Consider the following 21,875-nt stretch of genomic DNA (forward strand, 5'->3'; position numbering starts at 1 on the left):
AAAATAATTGTTTTTAAATAAAAATAAATAAAGTAAAAACTAAATAAAATATATAACAAAACATTACAATGGAAGATCAAAAAGAAGGCTTATGGATGAAAAACAAAATACAATAAAAAGAACTAAAAATACGAAGAAAAAAAAAAAAGGTAAAGAAAAATAAAAATAAAAGATGTAAATAAAAAAATATACAAATAAAATAAAATAAAACATTACAAAAATAAATATAAAAATACAAAATTACAATAAAATAAAATATTACAATGGAAGATGGAAAAGAGGACTTTTTGGATGAAAAACATCACACACAAGTTGGTTTCTGTGTGGCTGTGAACACTTCCTGTGAGGTGAGGTGGGGGTACAGGTCAAAGGTGGCAGAGGGGGTACAGGTCAAAGGTCGTAGTGGGGGTACAGATCAAATGTGGCAGAGGGGCTACAGGTCAAAGGTGGTAGTGGGGGTACAGGTCAAAGGTGGTAGTGGGGGTACAGGTCAAAGGTCCGAGTGGGGGTACAGGTCAAAGGTGGTAGTGGGGTTCAAAGGTGGTAATGGGGGTACAGGTCAAAGGTCCTAGTGGGGGTACAGGTCAAAGGTGTTGGTCAAATGTGGTAGTGGGGTCAAAAGTGGTATTTGTGTGTGTGTGTGTGCAGTAGTACAGCACCGTATCCTGGGAGGGGTCCGGCGGGGCTGAAGCCAAACGGAGCACCAAAGCCTAGGAGAAGAACAGGTGTGTTAGCACGTAGCGCCCGCTGCTACCAAGATAGCGCCCACCTGAAGGGATGTATGCGTGGGGGGGCGGCGTGCTGGCGAAGGACGCTCTGGGAATGAGGGACACCTGCAAGGGCCCAGCGGCGAGCGGCGGGAGCGTCAGCACCGAGGTCATAGGTCGCTTTGGCTGCGGCAAACATCAAAGTAAAACATACTTAAGTCTTTTAATGGCACAATCGTTAGCATGCTAATATTAGCATGCTAACTCATTTTGTTACTTGACCAATGAAACCTGTTAGCCTGCTGACGTTAGCATGCTAGCTTCTTTAAAGCCAATTTTGTAGGTCTACACCACAGTCCTATCTTGGTATTTTGGGCACGCTAATGTTAGCATGCTAACGTTTTAAACACATTTTCTAGGCACACCCCTCAGAGTAATATATTTTGTTACTTGACACATGTTACAGTTAGCATGCTAGCATTTTAAACACTTTTTCAGATACACACCTTAGAGACATTTTTTTTGTTAACTAACTTGATGCATGTTACATTTTGCAATTTCACTTGCTAAAATTAGCATGCTAGCATTTTAAACACATGTTTCAGGTACACACCTCAGAGTAATTTATCTTGTTACTTTGAGGCATGTTACAGTTAGCATATTAACATGCTAAGATTAGCATGCTAGCATTTTAAACACATGTTTCAGGTACACACCTCAGAGTAATATATTTTATTACTTGACGCATGTTACAGTTAGCATATTAACATGCTAACGTTAACATGCTAGCATTTTAAACACATTTTCCAGGTACACCCCTCAGAGTAATATATTTTGTTACTTGACGCATGTTAGTTAGCATATTAACATGCTAAAATTAGCATGCTAGATCTTTTTAATGTAATATAGCAGGTGTACACCTGAGTGTTATATTTTGATATTTCACTAACGCTAACTATAAGCATTTTATTGTTACCATAGTACTGTTAGCATCCTGGCTTTTTTTTTTTTTAGCTCATATTTTATTACTTGACACGATCTGGCCATTGTGCTAACTGTTAGCATCTCAATTCTGCTTTGGCTTTTCGGCATTTACGCGACATTTCTACCGAAATTGCATTTTAACGGTGAAAAATATCAAAATGGCCGACGCATCCTTTGATTTGTCAGTCAGTGGAGAAAGTGTGTATGCTAGCATGTTAGCATAATACATATGTTAGCATGCTAGCATGACGCGTATGCTAGCTTGTTAGCATAATATATATGTTAACATGTATTTTATGTTGAAATTGTAGCACACTAGCATGATGCTTATGCTAGCTGGTTAACATAATACATTTCTCAGCATGTATTTTTAAAGTTGACAACATAGCATGCTTGCATGACGCGTATGCTAGCTTGTTAGCATAATACATATCTTAGCATGTATTTTTAATGTTGACAATATAGCATGCTAGCATGATGCGTATGCTAGCTTGTTAGCATAATACATATCTCAGCATGTATTTTTAAAGTTGATAATATAGCATGCTAGCATGACGCGTATGCTAGCTTGTTAGCATAATACATATCTCAGCATGTATTTTTATGTTGATATCGTAGCATGCTAGCATGATGCATATGCTAGCATAATACATATCTCAGCATGTATTTTTAAAGTTGACAATATAGCATGATAGCATGACGCGTATGCTAGCTTGTTAGCATAATACATATGTTAACATGTATTTTATGTTGAAATTTTAGCACACTAGCATGATGCGTATGCTAGCTTGTTAGCATAATACATTTCTCAGCATGTGTTTTATGTTATATCGTAGCATGCTAGCATTATGCGCATGCTAGCTTGTTAGCATAAGACATATCTCAGCATGTATTTTATATGTTGACATTGTAGCATGCTAGCATGATGCGTATGCTAGCTTGTTAGCATAATACATATCTTAGCATGTATTTTTAATGTTGACAATATAGCATGCTAGCATGATGTGTATGCTAGCTTGTTAGCATAATACATATCTTAGCATGTATTTTATATGTTGAAAAATTATGTAAAAACAATAAACAAAAACACAAAAATTGACAATAACAATTGGCTTCAATCAAATATGTTCCAGAAAATGTTTAAAGTGGGCAAAAAAAGGTATAAAAATGATTAATATGTCCATTGGGAAAGATGATCTCCTACAGCAGTAAAGCCAATTCAAAACTGCTGAGCCGCTTCGACATGAATCTAAAAAGTGGCCAAAACACAATAAATGAACCAAAACTATGACAAACAAATGTTTTTTTAAGACATTATGTGTCGAGGGAAATGTTTGGCTACAATATAAACTTAAATTATGCGGTCGTTTTCTAAAAACGGCTGTAAATCTGTCAGGATGGCAGCCTTGGAAGCTACGCTAAATTGCCAATTGTCTCTGTGAGATGCTGAATTAACACGGCCGCCAACGAGAGCGCCCAGCAGAGGGCGCACTAGCTGGACTTTTGTGTTCCATTGTGGCCTCCATGTTGTCTCTCCACTGGCCACCAGGGGGCGTTCTTTGACTGCTGAATGGTTGTAACTGTCTTTCATGGACCATGTGTGACGTCATCATCATAATAATAATAATATACAATTTTGGATTAGCTTTATATTGAAGGTGTCATGGCGGCTGCTGACTCACCGGCGGGATGACTCTCTTCTTCTTGGCGCCCGCACACTTGGACCCGGCAAACAGGCTGCTGATGGCGGCCATGGCGGCGCCGGCTTTGGCCGCCTTCTTGTTGGGACCCGTGCCGCGGAACACCTGCTGGTCCACCTCCACCTGGCGAGACATGACCACACGGCCGTGTCACATGACCACGAGGCCGTGTCACGTGAGGCCGGGTCACGTGACCACACGGCTGTGTCACGTGACCACACGCCCGTGTCACGTCACCACGCGGCCGGGCCAAGGCGTGAAGCGTCGCTACCTCGATGATGAAGCGCTTGTCGTAGCTGCCGCCGCTCTCGGAGACCAGCTTGTACTTGAGGCCGCGGCGTTTTTCGTTCAGCTCCATCACTGGATTTTTCCCTCTCGCCGTCAGCATGGGACCCGGAGCTCTGGACTGGACCAGATAAATCCAAAAAATTGAAGGACGCACCTCGTAAAATCTAGTAGCATGATGTGTATGCTAGCATGTTAGCATAATACATATCTTAGCATGTATTTTATATGTTGACATTGTAGCATGCTAGCATGATGTGTATGCTAGCATGTTAGCATAATACAAATGTTAACATGTATTTTATATGTTGACATTATAGCATGCTAGTATGATGCATATGCTACCATGTTAGCATAATACATATATTAGCATGTATTTATGTGTTGACATTGTAGCATGCTAGCATGATGTGTATGCTAGCATGTTAGCATAATACAAATGTTAACATGTATTTTATATGTTGACATTGTAGCATGATGTGTATGCTAGCTTGTTAGCATAATACAAATGTTAACATGTATTTTATATGTTGACATTGTAGCATGCTAGCATGATGCGTATACTAGCTTGTTAGCATAATACAAATGTTAACATGTATTTTATATGTTGACATTGTAGCATGCTAGCCCGATGTGTATGCTAGCATGTTAGCATAGTACATATCTTAGCATGTATTTTATATGTTGACATTGTAGCATGCTAGCATGATGCGTATACCAGCTTGTTAGCATAATACAAATGTTAACATGTATTTTATATGTTGACATTGTAACATGCAAGCATGATGCGTATACTAGCTTGTTAGCATAATACAAATGTTAACATGTATTTTATATGTTGACATTGTAACATGGAAGCATGATGCGTATACTAGCTTGTTAGCATAATACAAATGTTAGCATGTATTTTATATGTTGACATTGTAGCATGCTAGCATGAAGCGTATACTAGCTTGTTAGCATAATACAAATGTTAACATGTATTTTATATGTTGACATTGTAGCATGCTAGCACGATGCATATGCTAACATGTTAACATAATACATATCTTAGCATGTATTTTATATGTTGACATTGTAGCATGCTAGCACGATGCATATGCTACCATGTTAGCATAATACATAGCTTAGCATGTATTTTATATGTTGACATTGTAGCATGCTAGCACGATGCATATGCTACCATGTTAGCATAATACATAGCTTAGCATGTATTTTATATGTTGACATTGTAGCATGCTAGCATGATGCGTATGCTAGCTTGTTAGCATAATACAAATGTTAACATGTATTTTATATGTTGACATTGTAGCATGCTAGCATGATGCGTATGCTAGCATGTTAGCATAATACATAGCTTAGCATGTATTTTATATGTTGACATTGTAGCATGATGCGTATGCTAGCATGTTAGCATAATACATAGCTTAGCATGTATTTTATATGTTGACATTGTAGCATGCTAGCACAATGCGTATGCTAGCTTGTTAGCATAATACATATCTTGCATGTATTTTATATGTTGACATTGTAGCATGCTAGCATGATGCGTATGCTAGCATGTTAGCATAATACATAGCTTAGCATATATTTTATATGTTGACATTGTAGCATGATAGCACGATGCGTATGCTAGCATGTTAGCATAATACATAGCTTAGCATGTATTTTATATGTTGACATTGTAGCATGCTAGCACAATGCGTATGCTAGCTTGTTAGCATAATACATATCTTGCATGTATTTTATATGTTGACATTGTAGCATGCTAGCATGAGGTGTATGCTAGCATGCTCCTAGTCAGAATGTAGCTGCTCTCTGGTGTGTTCCTCACTTCCTGTGAGTCGGTGGAGGACGTGATGGACATCCTGTCGTTCTTTCCTTCGCCGTCAGACTTCTCGTCGGCACTGAGCGAGTCGGCCTCGCCGCTTGGCACGTAGCCCAGAGCCTGCAGCGCCTGAAGAGAAGGTCCAGACGTCACCGGTCCAGGACGCAGCAAAATAAAAGCCCCGTTAACCACGCTATACTGTTGGATAAGCTCAGAGCAATCAGATTTAACAAAACCTCATGGAGCTGGATGCAATCTTACTTGGAGGGGAGGGAACAGGTGGTAGAGGTGAACGGCACCGTGTCCCCCCCCCCTCTCAGTAAGCTGTGGAGTCCCCCAAGGCAGTATATTAGGGCCTTTACTGGTCCTAATATACATAAACGACATGTCATCAGCATGCGACTGTGAATTGTTCTTGTTTGCGGATGACTCTGCCTTGCTGGTATCAGACAGGGACAAGTCACAGGTGGAGAAAATCCTCAGAGCTGAGCTCTGTAGAACTTGCACCTGGCTCGCTGACAACAAGCTATTCATCCACTTGGGTAAAACTGAATCCATCCTATTTGGGTCCCACGTCAACCTTAAGAAAGTCATTGACTTCACTATAAAAGTGGGTGACATTGTTATCACCAGGAAAGATGAGGTCACCTACCTAGGTTCCATTCTAGAGGCTTACCTTTCCTGTGATAAAATGGCAACCAAGGTAATCAAAAAGGTCAACCAACGAAGAAGATTTCTCTACAGAATCTCCTCTCTGGTCAACAAAAGCACCATGAAGATTCTAGCGGGAACTCTCATTCAACCCTTTTTCGATTACGCATGCACCTCCTGGTACCCTAGCACCTCCAAAACCCTCAAATCTAGACTCCAAACATCCCAGAACAAGCTAGTCAGATTACTTCTAGACCTCCACCCCTGATCACACCTCACTGCTACCCACTTCTCCAAAGTGGGCTGGCTCAAGGTGGAGGACAGAGTTAAACAACTTGCACTGAGCCTAGTCTATAAAATCCGCTACACCTCCCTGATACCGAAGTACATGTCAAACTACTACTACGACCGCCATAACCACAACACCAGGGGGAGCTCCACTAACCACGTTAAACCCAGATTCCGATCTAACAAAGGTCTTAACTCATTCTCTTTCTATGCCACACCAATGTGGAATGCGCTCCCAACAGGTGTAAAAGAAAGTGCATCTCTATCCTCCTTCAAAACCGCACTAAAAGAACACCTCCAGGCAACTAAAACCCTAAACTAACACCCTTCCCCCACCACATCCCACCTCCCCGGATTGTTAATAATCAAATGTAAATAATCAAATGTAGATACTTATTCTTTCTGATCTCTCTCTCGATGTCCACTGCTTGCTGTTCATATCCTACCAAGTCAGACCTACACTGTTCCAATGTCCATTTCTCTGATGATGCAATTGTTGATGACTGAAGTGTTGATACCAACCAAACCTAACTCCCCACCCCCCTCCTCATCCCACACCGCGGATTGTAAATAATGTAAATAATTCAATGTATATACTCTGATGATTATTAACTTGTGTGATGACTGTATTAAGATGATAGTATATATCTGTATCATGAATCAATGTAAGTGGACCCCGACTTAAACAAATTGAAAAACTTATTGGGGTGTTACCATTTAGTGGTCAATTGTACGGAACATGTACTGTACTGTGCAATCTACTAATAAAAGTCTCAGTCAATCAATCAATGACTCACCTTGAGGGCCACCTGCAGCTTGGCGCTCCTCTTGGAGGTCCCGCTGGCCCGGTAGACGTGTCCCTGGACCTGCACGGCCATGGTGAAGACGGGCGCGTGGACCGGGCCGGACTGGGACAGCAGGCGGTACTGGAGGCCCGGCTGGACCTGGTTCAGGCGCATGAGGGCGTTCATGGGGTGGTTGGGGTCCGCCATCCTCCAGTCCAGCACTGAGGACCACAACACCGTCACCTCGGACCACCATGACCAGTGTGTGTGTTTGCGTGTGTGTGTGTACATGTGTGTGTTTGTGTGTACGTGTGTGTTAGTGTGTACATGTGTGTGTGTACGCGTGTACTTGTGTGTGTGTAGGCGTGTACATGTGTGTGTGTGTACGCGTGTACATGTGTGTGTGTGTGTGTGTAGGTGTGTACATGTGTGTTAGTGTGTGTACATGTGTGTGTGTGTTACTGTGTTAGTGTGTGTACATGTGTGTGTTAGTGTGTGTACGAGTGTACTTGTGTGTGTGTACATGTGTGTACATGTGTGTGTGTAGGTGTGTACATGTGTGTTAGTGTGTGTACATGTGTGTGTGTGTTACTGTGTTAGTGTGTGTACATGTGTGTGTTAGTGTGTGTACGAGTGTACTTGTGTGTGTGTACATGTGTGTACATGTGTGTGTACATGTGAGTGTACATGTGTGTGTGTACGTGTGTACATGTGTGTGTGTATGTGTGTACAAGTGTGTGTGTGTACGTGTGTACATGTGTATGTGTACAAGTGTGTGTGTACGTGTGTACATGTGTGTGTGTGTGTGTTTGTACGTGTGTGTGTGTGTGTGTGTGCGCGTGTGTCTAATTGCCCTTTAGCAGACGAGTGTTGCCGGGGGCGACCGTCTCAACTAAGGTGACAATTAGCAGAGCGTCTGTTTAGTCATGTGACTGAAGGTCACGTGACTTGTGTGTGTGTTACTGTGTGTACGTGTGTACATGTGTGTGTTAGTGTGTGTACGTGTGTACATGTGTGTGTGTACGAGTGTGTACATATATGTGTGTGTGCGTGTGTACATGTGTGTGTGTGTACATGTGTGTGTGTACGTGTGTACATGTGTGTGTGTACATGTGTGTGTGTACAAGTGTGTGTGTACGTGTGTACATGTGTGTGTGTACGTGTGTACATGTGTGTGTGTGTACGTGTGTACATGTGTGTGTAAATGTGTGCGTGTACAAGTGTGTGTGTACGCGTGTACATATGTACATGTGTGTGTGTGTACGTGTGTGTGTGTGTGTGCGCGTGTGTCTAATTGCCCTTTAGCAGACGAGCGTTGCCGGGGGCGACCGTCTCAACTAAGGTGACAATTAGCAGGGCGTCTGTTTGGTCATGTGACTGAAGGCCACGTGACTTGTTTACACTTCTATCTTCCAACGAGCCTCTAAAACGTCACTACTAATTAACACTTAACGATTAAAACATCTAGTCAATAAATAAATAAATACATCTTTAATTAATTAAATACATGTGTCATTAGTTAATTAAATACGTATTATTAATTAATTAAATACATGTGTTATTAAATGGGTCATACATTTATTTAATGTAAAAAGTAAATTTAATTATTTCACCACAATTACAGTATGTCCATATTTAATCAAATAAAACACATTTTAAAATATATATATATATATATATATTTAAAAAATAAAATAAAATTATTTATTCGTGTAATTATTATTATTAATTTAAGTAATTACATAAAGATGTATTTATTCTATTTGTCCCATCTGACCCGCCATATTTAATTGAATATATTAATTAAATTTGTCAACTTTATTTACCATAAGGATTTACTTAAATATTTGTTTAATTTGTCCCATTTGACTCGCCGTAATCAAGTACATAAGAATTAAATAAATCTTTACATAATTACATGTCATTAATTAATTACATTTAATCATTTGATTCATTTCATTATAGTACTCTTACAAGTATTACATAGCAGTGCAGTTGCACTTCCAGGACGCTAGATGGCAGCAGCGTGTATACTGTGGCGTGTTGTTGGAGACAGGAAGTAGTCCTGTTAAGTTGAGTGTGCCACAGGAAGTAGACCACCTGTACCTCTCATCCTCTTCATCAGGTCTCCGTCTTCGGGGTTGTCGTCTTCGGCGCCGCGGACTCGCTTCCGACGGCTGCCTGTAAATGGCGACGTTAGACGTGTGTAGGCAAACACACACACACACACACACACACACACACACACACACACACACACACACACACACACACACACACACACACACACACACACACGCAAACAAACACACACACACCTTCCAGGAGTCCTGACGAAGGCCGGCCCCTGGGGAGGGGGTCCATGTTCAAGACCTTGTGAAGCTGTCCGAAGGCCAGGAGTCTTAAAGCGTGCTGAAACACACACACACACACACACACACACACACACACACACACACACACACACACACACACACACACACACACACACACACACACACACACACACACACACACACACACATTTTTGCATTTCGTACCTTCTTGGGACCTATGAAAAATGCCTACCTCTTTAGGACCACCCTTTCTAGATATATAAATATTTGTATTTACAACATTAATAATATATACATACTATGCAAATATAAAAAAGGTAAGCTTTTAGTTCATTTTTTTGTTTGTTTGTAATTGTGTGAATGCTCCAAAACATTCACACATATGCTTTTCTACACCAAAATTCATCTATTTATTCATCTTCTTCTTCTTCTCCAGATTTTGGCGCGCTCTACCTTCCGACTTCAAACTGTTCAGCCTATTCTGGAATCGCTGGCTTTCCCATGAAAAATTCCAAAAATTCCCAGATTTCCCACAATTCCAGGTTCTCCGGGACATTTTCCAAGATGGCTGCGCTTCAGAGCAGCGGCTTCGTGCGAGCGCTCCTGGAAGTGTAGACCGATTTGGCAAAAATACCCCTCAATTCAGTCAATTTCATGGCTGGCTCACAGCGTGTTCACTCCGTGATCACTTACGACCGACTTACGATTCTGGATGTGGAGAGATCGGGCCATTTTGGGCTGAAAGATGCGTGTACGGTGGACCTGCTCGCTAGCTTGGGAATTCTTTGCGAGCTACATCCAGCAGTGGCCTTTGAAGCAGCGGCGTCGACTACCAGCGGAGACCGCCAACGAAAGAGACGTAAGCGATGCGCTCGGAAGCAGAAGCGGGGGTGTCGGGCGGGGCTAACAACAAAGCTAAATGCTTTGTTGTTAGCGGGGCTAACGAAAAAGCTAAATGCTAATCCACAAAGAAGCGCTAATAAGGAGTCTGTTAAGCTAAAACTAGCCAGCGCCAGGCTGGATAATCCCTGCACACATAGCAATTCTTCTAGAATAATATACAACTCACATAATGTTTTTTCTGCGTCAGAGGTGGACATGCATTTTACTGAGGTGGCAAACAATCTAAAAATTCCTGTCATATCAATTCCTAGATATGGTCGAAATTATTTAAAGTGCACTATGCATAATAAACGTAACATTATTAATATTGCTACTACGGATACTTTCAACAAAAACTCCTCAAAACAGCCCACTACCTATAATATGGGCTTTTTAAACATAAGGTCATTGTCTTCCAAAACGTTATTAGTTAATGAAGTCATCAGAGACAACAATCTTGATGTCGTTGGTCTAGCCGAGACCTGGCTCAAACCAGACGAATTTTTTGCGCTGGGTGAGGCGTCTCCTCCTGGCTATGCGGGAACGCATATTGCCCGCCCCATTAAAAGGGGTGGGGGTGTTGCACTAATATACAACAAAAACTTTAGCCTTACCTCGGACCTAAATAATAAATATAACTCGTTTGAGGTGCTCACTATGAGGTTTGTCACACCGCTGCCTCTCCACCTGGCTGTCATCTACCGCCCCCCTGGGCCCTATTCGGACTTTATCAATGAATTTTCAGAGTTCGTTGCTGATCTAGTGACGCACGCCGACAATATAATCATAATGGGAGACTTTAACATCCATATGAATACCCCATCGGACCCTCCATGCGTGACGCTCCAGACTATAATTGATAGCTGTGGTCTTACACAAATAATAAATGAACCCACGCATCGCAACGGTAATACGATAGATCTAGTGCTTGTCAGGGGTGTCACCACCTCTAAAGTTACGATACTCCCGTACACTAAAGTAATGTCCGATCATTACCTTATAAAATTCGAAGTTCTGACTCATTGTCAACAAACTAATAATAATAATAATAACTACTATAGCAGCCGCAACATTAATACTGCCACAACGACGACTCTTACTGACCTACTGCCTTCAGTAATGGCGCCATTCCCAAATTATGTGGGCTCTATTGATAACCTCACTAACAGCTTTAACGACGCCCTGCGCGACACCATTGATATTGTAGCACCGCTAAAGCTAAAAAGGGCCCCTAAAAGGCGTACCCCATGGTTTACAGAAGAAACTAAAGCCCAGAAATTATCATGTAGAAAGCTGGAACGCAAATGGCGTGCGACTAAACTTGAGGTTTTCCATCAAGCATGGAGTGATAGTTTAATAACTTATAAACGCATGCTTACCTCAGCTAAAGCTAAATATTACTCAAATCTCATCCACCTCAACAAAAATGATCCTAAATTTTTGTTTAGTACAGTAGCATCGCTAACCCAACAAGGGACTCCTCCCAGTAGCTCCACCCACTCAGCAGATGACTTTATGAATTTCTTTAATAAGAAAATTGAAGTCATTAGAAAAGAGATTAAAGACAATGCATCTCAGCTACAACTGGGTTCTATTAACACAAATATGACTGTATATACGACGGACATTGCCCTCCAAAATAGTTTCTCTCTCTTTGATGAAATAACATTGGAGGAATTGTTAAAATGTGTAAATGGGACAAAACAAACAACATGTTTACTTGACCCAATTCCTGGGAAACTTATCAAGGAGCTTTTTGTTTTATTAGGTCCATCAGTGTTAAATATTATAAACCTATCACTTTCCTCTGGTACTGTTCCTCTAGCATTCAAAAAAGCGGTTATTCATCCTCTACTCAAAAGACCTAACCTCGATCCTGACCTCATGGTGAACTACCGGCCGGTGTCCCACCTACCGTTTATCTCGAAAATTCTCGAAAAAATTGTCGCACAGCAGCTAAATGAACACTTAGTGACTAACAATCTCTGTGAACCTTTTCAATCCGGTTTCAGGGCAAATCACTCTACGGAGACAGCCCTCGCAAAAATGACTAATGATCTATTGCTAACGATGGATTCTGATGCGTCATCTATGTTGCTGCTTCTTGATCTTAGCGCCGCTTTCGATACTGTTGATCATAATATTTTATTAGAGCGTATCAAAACGCGTATTGGGATGTCAGACTTAGCCTTGTCTTGGTTTAACTCTTATCTTACTGACAGGATGCAGTGTGTCTCCCATAACAATGTGACCTCGGACTATGTTAAGGTAACATGCGGAGTTCCCCAGGGTTCAGTTCTTGGCCCTGCACTCTTTAGTATTTACATGCTGCCGCTAGGTGACATCATACGCAAGTACGGTGTTAGCTTTCACTGTTATGCTGATGACACCCAACTCTACATGCCCCTAAAGCTGACCAACACGCCGGATTGTAGTCAGCTGGAGGCGTGTCTTAATGAAATTAAACAATGGATGTCCGCTAACTTTTTGCAACTCAACGCTAAGAAAACGGAAATGCTGATTATCGGTCCTGCTCAACACCAACATCTATTTAATAATACCACCTTAACATTTGACAACCAAACAATTAAACAAGGCGACTCGGTAAAGAATCTGGGTATTATCTTCGACCCAACTCTCTCGTTTGAGTCACACATTAAGAGTGTTACTAAAACGGCCTTCTTTCATCTCCGTAATATCGCTAAAATTCGTTCCATTTTGTCCACAAGCGATGCTGAGATCATTATCCATGCGTTCGTTATATCTCGTCTCGATTACTGTAACGTTTTATTTTCAGGCCTCCCTATGTCTAGCATTAAAAGATTACAGATGGTACAAAATGCGGCTGCTAGACTTTTGACAAAAACAAGAAAGTTTGATCATATTACGCCTATACTGGCTCACTTGCACTGGCTTCCTGTGCACCTAAGATGCGACTTTAAGGTTTTACTACTTACGTATAAAATACTACACGGTCAAGCTCCTGCCTATCTTGACGATTGTATTATACCATATGTCCCGGCAAGAAATCTGCGTTCAAAGAACTCCGGCTTATTAGTGATTCCCAGAGCCCAAAAAAAGTCTGCGGGCTATAGAGCGTTTTCTATTCGGGCTCCAATACTATGGAATGCCCTCCCGGTAAAAGTTAGAGATGCTACCTCAGTAGAAGCATTTAAGTCTCATCTTAAAACTCATTTGTATACTCTAGCCTTTAAATAGACTCCCTTTTTAGACCAGTTGATCTGCCGTTTCTTTTCTTTTCTACTCTGCTCCGGGGTGGACCGCTAGCCTGTCCATCAGATGGGGACATCTCTACGCTGCTGACCCATCTCCGCTCGGGATGGTTCCCGCTGGCCCCACCATGGACTGGACTTTCGCTGATGTGTTGGACTTTCACAATATTATGTCAGACCCACTCGACACCGAGGATGTCGTTGTGGCTTGTACAGCCCTTTGAGACGCTTGTGATTTAGGGCTATATAAATAAACATTGATTGATTGATTGATTGATTCAAAATGAATTGGCAATTTTTTAAACTTCCACCATTTCCACTTTTTTCAACCTATTCAAACAATTCCACCATCCTGGAAATTTAAACTACTCTTTTTCCAAGTTCAAAAAAATTCTAGGATTTTCCAGAATTCCTGGTTTTCCAAAGCCCTATTTCCACCCATTTTTCTGGCGACTACTCTTCCCACATTTTTCAACCCACTTCAACCGTTTCAACGTCCAAACATTCCTCTTAAATAGGACAAAAAACGTTTTGTTTTTTGAACTGGAAAAATTCCCGGTTTCCCCAAAATTCCAGGAATTCCGTAATACCATTTCTCAATTCAACGTGTCACTACTTCAACATTTCTCGACCAATTAGAAAAATTTCAACACCAACCATTTCAACTCATTCAGACATTCAAGTTTTTTACCATTTTCAAAAGAACTCCCGCTTTTCCTGAAATTCCAAAATTTTTTGGAAATTCCCATTAAAATCAATGGGACATTCTTCAAAGTTCCACAATTCCCACATTTTTCATCTGATTCAAACAGTTCCAACTTCAAAATATTAAGTCTGTTCAGAAATTGTGTGCTCTACTTCAACAATTCTAAAAAAAATTCCCGGATTTCCCATAATTCCTTCTTTTTTTTTTTTCATTTTCCCCATTGAAAATGAATTGGCCATTTTTCAAACTTCCACAATTCCCACATTCTTCAACCCATTCCACCTTCAACACATTCCACCATCCTGGAAATGTAAACCACTCTTTTTCCAAGCTCAAAAACATTCTAGGATTTTCCAGAATTCCTGGTTTTCCAAAGCCCTATTTCCACCCATTTTTCTGGCGACTACTCTTCCCACATTTTTCAACCCACTTCAACCGTTTCAACGTCCAAACATTCCTCTTAAAAAGGACAAAAAACGTTTTGTTTTTTGAACTGGAAAAATTCCCGGTTTCCCCAAAATTCCAGGAATTCCGTAATACCATTTCTCAATTCAACGTGTCACTACTTCAACATTTCTCGACCGATTAGAAAAATTTCAACACCAACCATTTTACCTCATTCAGACATTCGAGTTTTTTTTTTTTTACCATTTTCAAAAGAACTCCCGCTTTTCCCGAAATTCCTAAATTTTTTGAAAATTCCCATTGAAATCAATGGGACATTCTTCAAAGTTCCACAATTCCCACATTTTTCATCTGATTCAAACTGTTCCAACTTCAAAATATTCAGCCTGTTCAGAAATTGTGTGCTCTACTTCAACAATTCTAAAAAAATTCCCGGATTTCCCATAATTCCTTCTTTTTTTTCTTTTCATTTTCCCCATTCAAAATGAATTGGCCATTTTTCAAACTTCCACAATTCCCACATTCTTCAACCCATTCCACCTTCAACACATTCCACCATCATGGAAATGTAAACTACTCTTTTTCCAAGTTAAAAAAAATCTAGGAATTTCCAAAATTCCTGGTTTTCCAAAGCCCTATTTCCACCCATTTTTCTGGCGACTACCATTCCCACATTTTTCAACCCACTTCAACTGTTTCAACGTCCAAACATTCCTCTTAAATAGGACAGAAAAGGTTTTGTTTTTTGAACTGGAAAAATTCCCGGTTTTCCCAAAATTCCAGGAATTCCGTAATACCATTTCTCAATTCAACGTGTCACTACTTCAACAGTTTTCGACCGATTAGAAACATTTCAACACCAACCAGTTCAACTCATTCAGACATTAATTTTTTTTACCATTTTCAAAAGAACTCCCGCTTTTCCCGAAATTCCTACATTTTTTTCAAAATCCCATTGAAATCAATGGGACATTCTTCAAAGTTCCACAATTCCCACATTTTTCATCTGATTCAAACAGTTCCAACTTCAAAATATTCAGCCTGTTCAGAAATTGTGTGCTCTACTTCAACAATTCTAAAAAAAATTCCCGGATTTCCCATAATTCCTTCTTTTTTTTTTTTTCATTTTCCCCATTCAAAATGAATTGGCCATTTTTCAAACTTCCACAATTCCCACATTCTTCAACCCATTCCACCTTCCACACATTCAACTAATCCTGGACATTCAAACTACCATTTTTCCCAAGTTCAACAAATTTCCAGGAATTCCCGTTTTTTGGTAACCTATTTCCACCCTTCTTAAGTTCCACCACCCGTATTTTTCGGAGTATAAGTCGCTCCGGAGTATAAGTCGCACCGGCCGAAAATGCATAATAAAGAAGGAAAAAACATATATAAGTCGCACTGGAGTATAAGTCGCATTTTTGGGGGAAATTTATTTGATAAAACCCAACACCAAGAATAGACATTTGAAAGGCAATTTAAAATAAATAAAGAATAGTGAACAACAGGCTGAATAAGTGTACATTATATGCGGCATAAATAACCAACTGAGAATGTGCCTGGTATGTTAACGTAACATATTATGGTAAGAGTCATTCAAATAACTATAACATATAGAACATGCTATACGTTTACCAAACAATCTGTCACTCCTGATCGCTAAATCCCATGAAATCTTATACGTCTAGTCTCTTACGTGAATGAGATAAATAATATTATTTGATATTTTACAGTAATGTGTTAATAATTTCACGCATAAGTCGCCCCTGAGTATAAGTCGCACCCCCGGCCAAAACTATGAAAAAAACTGCGACTTATAGTCCGAAAAATACGGTACTCCTTTCACATTTTTCAACCCATTTCAACTGTTCCACCGTCAAAACACACCTCATATTTAGGAAAAAAAACAATTTGGTTAAGGAACTTGAAAAAATTCCTGTTTTTCCCGAAATATCAGGAATTTTTCATTTAAAAACTGTTACTAATTTAACATTTCTTGACCGATTTAAACAATTCAAACACCAACCAATTCAGCTCATTCAGGACATTCATGCTCCTAATCATTTCCCCCCCAAAAATCCCGCTTTTACCCAAAATTCCAGGAAGTTCCCATTGAAATGAATGTGACATTTTTCCAAGTTGCACAACGCCCACATTTTCCAAACTATTGAAATCATTCCAACATCAACACATTCCACTCATCCTGGACATTCAAACTAACATTTTCCCAAGTTTCAAACCAAATTCCAGTTTTCCTGGAAATTCAAACTCTTCAACATTCAAACTAGGGCTGCAACTAACGATTAATTTGATAATCGATTAATCTGTCGATTACTACTTCGATTAATGATTAATAATCGGATAAAAGAGACAAACTACATTTCTATCCTTTCCAGTATTTTACTGAAAAAAAACCCAGCATACTGGCTCCATACTTATTTTGATTATTGTTTCTCAGCTGTTTGTACATGTTGCAGTTTATAAATAAAGTTTTATTTAAAAAAATAAATAAATAAAATAATACAAAAAATACAAAAAAAAAAAAAAAAAATTGCCTCTCCGCATGCGCATAGCAAAGATCCAACGAATCGATGACTAAATTAATCGGCAACTATTTTTATAATCGATTTTAATCGATTAGTTGTTGCAGCCCTAATTTTAACCATTCCAACATTCATTCTGTCAGCATTTCACTTCAACTTCAGCATTGGAGCATTCACACATTCAACTTCATCTCGTTGGTTTTTAATCTTCATTATTTACTTCAAGTTATTACAGTATGTCTCTATATACATATTTATTTATTTGTATACATTTTGGCCAAAGGGGGCGCATTTCAACTTCTTACACACACTTGTTATTACATATTTTGGCTAGACGGGGAGCACTTCACATTTTTACACACACTTGTTATTTCATATGTTGACCAGAGGGGGAGCACTTTTAAAAGCGACACACAGTCAATTTGAAAAATCCCTCCTTTTTGGGACCACCCTCATTTTGACCAGCAGGGGTGCAAATGAGACATTCTCTATTAGATGCAATGTTATTGGGACCATGGTTTATGTCATCACTTGTTCACACCTCCTCATATGGAAGCTACTTTTCCTTCTTTATGTCTCAAGGAGGGTATAAATACAAGAACACAGTCACACACATTCTTGTATTTATTACCTTCTTGAGACCTCCACTCTGTGTGGCGTTAACGAGAAGCGTGCATACAGGAAGCAGAGCTTGCATGTCCTCCAAAAGGCAGAGAAGACGTTCTCACGCCTCGGGGGTGCACTTTGTTGTTTTACGAGCGTCGGGGGCGGTGGCGTTTCCCACGCTAATTAGGCGCTTAATTAGGCTGTGCGGTGTTAGTGTTTACGTCACGCCCCCTCAGTCGGGGAGAGCGGGGAGGGGACTACTTCCCGGCGAGAAACGCTGACTCTGGACCAGAGGGGGGGGACGTGCAAGTACCCCCCCTGGTGGAAAGTTCATGGCCACGCGGAGGAAGTGCTAATGAGGCTGAGATCAGTGCGCCGCCATCGTTAAAACCTTTGATGTTGTTGTGGTACTGATGTAGTACACCAGAGGTGTCCAAACTTTTTCCACTGAGGGCCGCACACGGGAAAATTAAAGCATGCGGGGGCCAATTTGATATTTTTCATTTTCAAAACCATAACAAAATATATTGATTTTTTAAATTTTTTACCTTTAGGGCTCCCGGGGACCATAAAGGGTCTCAATGATTAAAATGTTAAAATTTGTATAAAAAAAGTTAAATTATTATTTTTTAAATTTATTTAACGCTTACAGTAAATCTCTACAGTATATCAACTTCAGGTTGATATTAAGTTTAAAAAAAAAAAGCCTTTCCTGTCAAAGACAACTTTGTTTTTCATAATAAAACTGAAATATGCAGTATTTCCCCCACTGCCAAAAACATTCAGAAAGCAATGTTTGATGTGAAGTAATTAGAGCCTTAAAAATATCAATAATGCAGGACACCATTGATTTTAATTCATTATTATTTTTGAGTAATCACAGTGAAAAGATTAATAAAATCCCATTAAATAAATTTGGGATCCAAAAGGTGCCCCACTCATAAAGTAAAACATTTTTATTAGTTGTTTTTACTTTCAACACTTAAGTTACGATATCAACTTCAGACATATGTGTCGATTTTACGTTTGAACTATTATTTTGTTTGTTTTATGCTCTTTTGTCAAAGAAAACTTTGATATTTGTATATGGCAACCACACAATATATGCAATATTTTCCACATAAAACATTTTAAAGTGAAATATTTTAAATAACTGGAGCCTTGAATAGGTCAATAATTCATTATAACATAGATTTTTTTTTTTTTTTGGGGAAAGGCAAAAAAAATAAAATATAGATAGACAAAAGAAAAAAAACAGCCTGCATTGCAGCTTTGTGTCAACATTGCAACTTTTTCTAGTTAGATTTCACCTCATTCCACATTTTTTTATGTTTTTTTAAATTTTTGCAATAGCATTTCCAGAATGTGTGGCGGGCCGGTAAACAATTAGCTGCGGGCCGCAAATGGCCCCCGGGCCGCACTTTGGACACCCCTGTAGTACACCTAGTAATACTGGTAAATATACATCAGTACTAGTTAGGTGTGTACACTGGAAGAATACTTAGGTGTAGTAAATATACATAGTGTGCGAATATAAGTAAGAATATGTAGGCATAATAATACATGCAGTTGTGGTCAAAAGTTTACATACACTTGTAAAGAACATAATGTGATTGGAGCACATACTTGTTGGTCACAAAAAACATTCATGAAGTTTGGTTCTTTTATGAATTTATTATGGGTCTACTGAAAATGTGAGCAAATGTGCTGGGTCAAAAGTATACATACAGCAATGTTAATATTTGCTTACATGTCCTTTGGCAAGTTTCACTGCAATAAGGCGCTTTTGGTAGCCATCCACAAGCTTCTGCTTGAATTTTTGACCACTCCTCTTGACAAAATTGGTGCAGTTCAGCTAAATTTGTTGGTTTTCTGACATGGACTTGTTTCTTCAGCATTGTCCACACGTTTAAGTCAGGACTTTGGGAAGGCCATTCCAAAACCTTAATTCTAGCCTGATTTAGCCATTCCTTTACCACTTTTGACGTGTGTTTGGTGTCATTGTCCTGTTGGAACACCCAACTGCTCCCAAGACCCAACCTCCGGGCTGATGATTTTAGGTTGTCCTGAAGAATTTGGAGGTAATCCTCCTTTTTCAGTGTCCCATTTACTCTCTGTAAAGCACCAGTTCCATTGGCAGCAAAACAGGCCCAGAGCATAATATTACCACCACCATGCTTGATGGTAGGAGTGGTGTTCCTGGGATTAAAGGCCTCACCTTTTCTCCTCCAAACATATTGCTGGGTATTGTGGCCAAACAGCTACATTTTTGTTTCATTTGACCACAGAACTTTCCTCCAGAAGGTCTTATCTTTGTCCATGTGATCAGCAGCAAACTTTAGACGAGCCTTAAGGTGTCGCTTCTGGAGCAAGGGCTTCCTTCTTGCATGGTAGCCTCTCAGTCCATGGCGACTGAGACTGTGGACACCAACACCTGTGTTCCAGCAGCTTCCAATTCATTGCAGACCTGCTTTTTGGTGGTTCTCGCTTGACTCTTGATCACCCTGAACAATTTTCTCTCAGCAGCAGGTGATAGCTTGCGTTTTCTTCCTGATCATGGCAGTGACAAAACTGTGCCATGCACTTTATACTCACGAACAGTTGCACTTGGGACCTTAAGCTGCTTTGAAATGGCTCCAAGTGATTTTCCTGACTTGACTTCAATGATTCGTTTTTTCAGATCTGTGCTGAGTTCCTTTGACTTTCCCATTGACGCGTTTTTAACCGAGTCTAATGACTGCATCACGAGTCCTATTTAAATGGGCTCAGAGAAGTCAACAGGTGTCGTCAATCATAATCACTCACATGAAGTTAAGAGGCCACGCCATGAAGCTCATTTGATTTGATTGTAACTTTTCTACATCACCAACATTTATCATGTATGTTGCTGTATGTATACTTTTGACCCAGCAGATTTGTTCACATTTTCAGTAGACCCATAATAAATTCATAAAGGAACCAAACTTCATGAATGTTTTTTGTGACCAACAAGTATGTGCTCCAATCACTCTATCACAAAAAAATAAGAGTTGTAGAAATGATTGGAAACTCAAGACAGCCATGACATTATGTCCTTTACAAGTGTATGTCAACTTTTGACCATAACTGTAGGTGTAAAATATAATAGCTCATTTGGAATTTGATGCCTGCAACATGTTTCAAAAAAGCTGGCACAAGTGGCAAAAAGGACTGAGAAAGTTGAGGAATGCTCATCAAACACTTATTTGGAACATCCCACAGGTGAACAGGCTAATTGGGAACAGGTGGGTGCCATGATTGGGTATGAAAGCAGCTTCCATGAAATGCTCAGTCATTCACAAACAAGGATGGGGCGAGGGTCACCACTTTGTCAACAAATGTGTGAGCAAATTGTCCAACAGTTTAAGAACAACATTTCTCAACGAGCTATTGCAATGAATTTAGAGATTTCACCATCTACGGTCTGTAATATCATCAAAAGGTTCAGAGAATCTGGAGAAATCACTGCACGTAAGCCATGATATTACGAACCTTGGATCCCTCAGGCGGTACTGCATCAAAAAGCGACGTCAGTGTGTAAAGGATATCACCTCACGGGCTCAAGAACACTTCAGAAAACCACTGTCAGTAAATACAGTTAGTTGCTACATCTGTAAGTGCAAGTTAAAACTCCACTATGCAAAGAGAAAGCCATTTGTCAACAACACCCAGAAACGCCGCTGGCTTCGATGGGCCCGAGCTCATCTAAGATGGACTGATGCAAAGTGGAAAAGTGTTCTGTAGTCTGACGAGTCCACATTTTGTAATTGTTTTTGGGAATTGTGGACATTGTGTCCTCCAGAACAAAGAGGAAAAGAACCATCTGGATTGTTCTAGACACATAGTTGAAAAGCCAGCATGTGTGATGGTATGGGGGTGTATTAGTGCCCAAGACATGGGTAACTTACACATCTG

The 21,875-nt window shown here is 39.9% G+C and overlaps 1 protein-coding gene across 7 annotated transcripts in view; it reads right to left on the reverse strand.

The window, feature by feature from the left end:
* Window positions 1–21,875, reverse strand: part of LOC133632630 (spermatid perinuclear RNA-binding protein-like) — a 56,999-nt gene that overhangs the window by 2,233 nt on the left and 32,891 nt on the right. For all 7 annotated transcript variants that reach the window (XM_062025168.1, XM_062025167.1, XM_062025163.1 and 4 more), the window contains 8 exons: window positions 9,547–9,640; window positions 9,335–9,409; window positions 7,241–7,449; window positions 5,511–5,633; window positions 3,663–3,797; window positions 3,374–3,514; window positions 770–893; window positions 660–710 (listed from right to left, as the gene is read on the reverse strand). In XM_062025168.1, coding sequence (XP_061881152.1) covers window positions 660–710; window positions 770–893; window positions 3,374–3,514; window positions 3,663–3,797; window positions 5,511–5,633; window positions 7,241–7,449; window positions 9,335–9,409; window positions 9,547–9,640 — 952 coding nt within the window. The remainder of the gene's footprint in view (window positions 1–659; window positions 711–769; window positions 894–3,373; window positions 3,515–3,662; window positions 3,798–5,510; window positions 5,634–7,240; window positions 7,450–9,334; window positions 9,410–9,546; window positions 9,641–21,875) is intronic.

This window comes from Entelurus aequoreus, linkage group LG17 (genome assembly GCF_033978785.1).
Source record: "Entelurus aequoreus isolate RoL-2023_Sb linkage group LG17, RoL_Eaeq_v1.1, whole genome shotgun sequence".
Taxonomy (NCBI): domain Eukaryota; kingdom Metazoa; phylum Chordata; class Actinopteri; order Syngnathiformes; family Syngnathidae; genus Entelurus; species Entelurus aequoreus.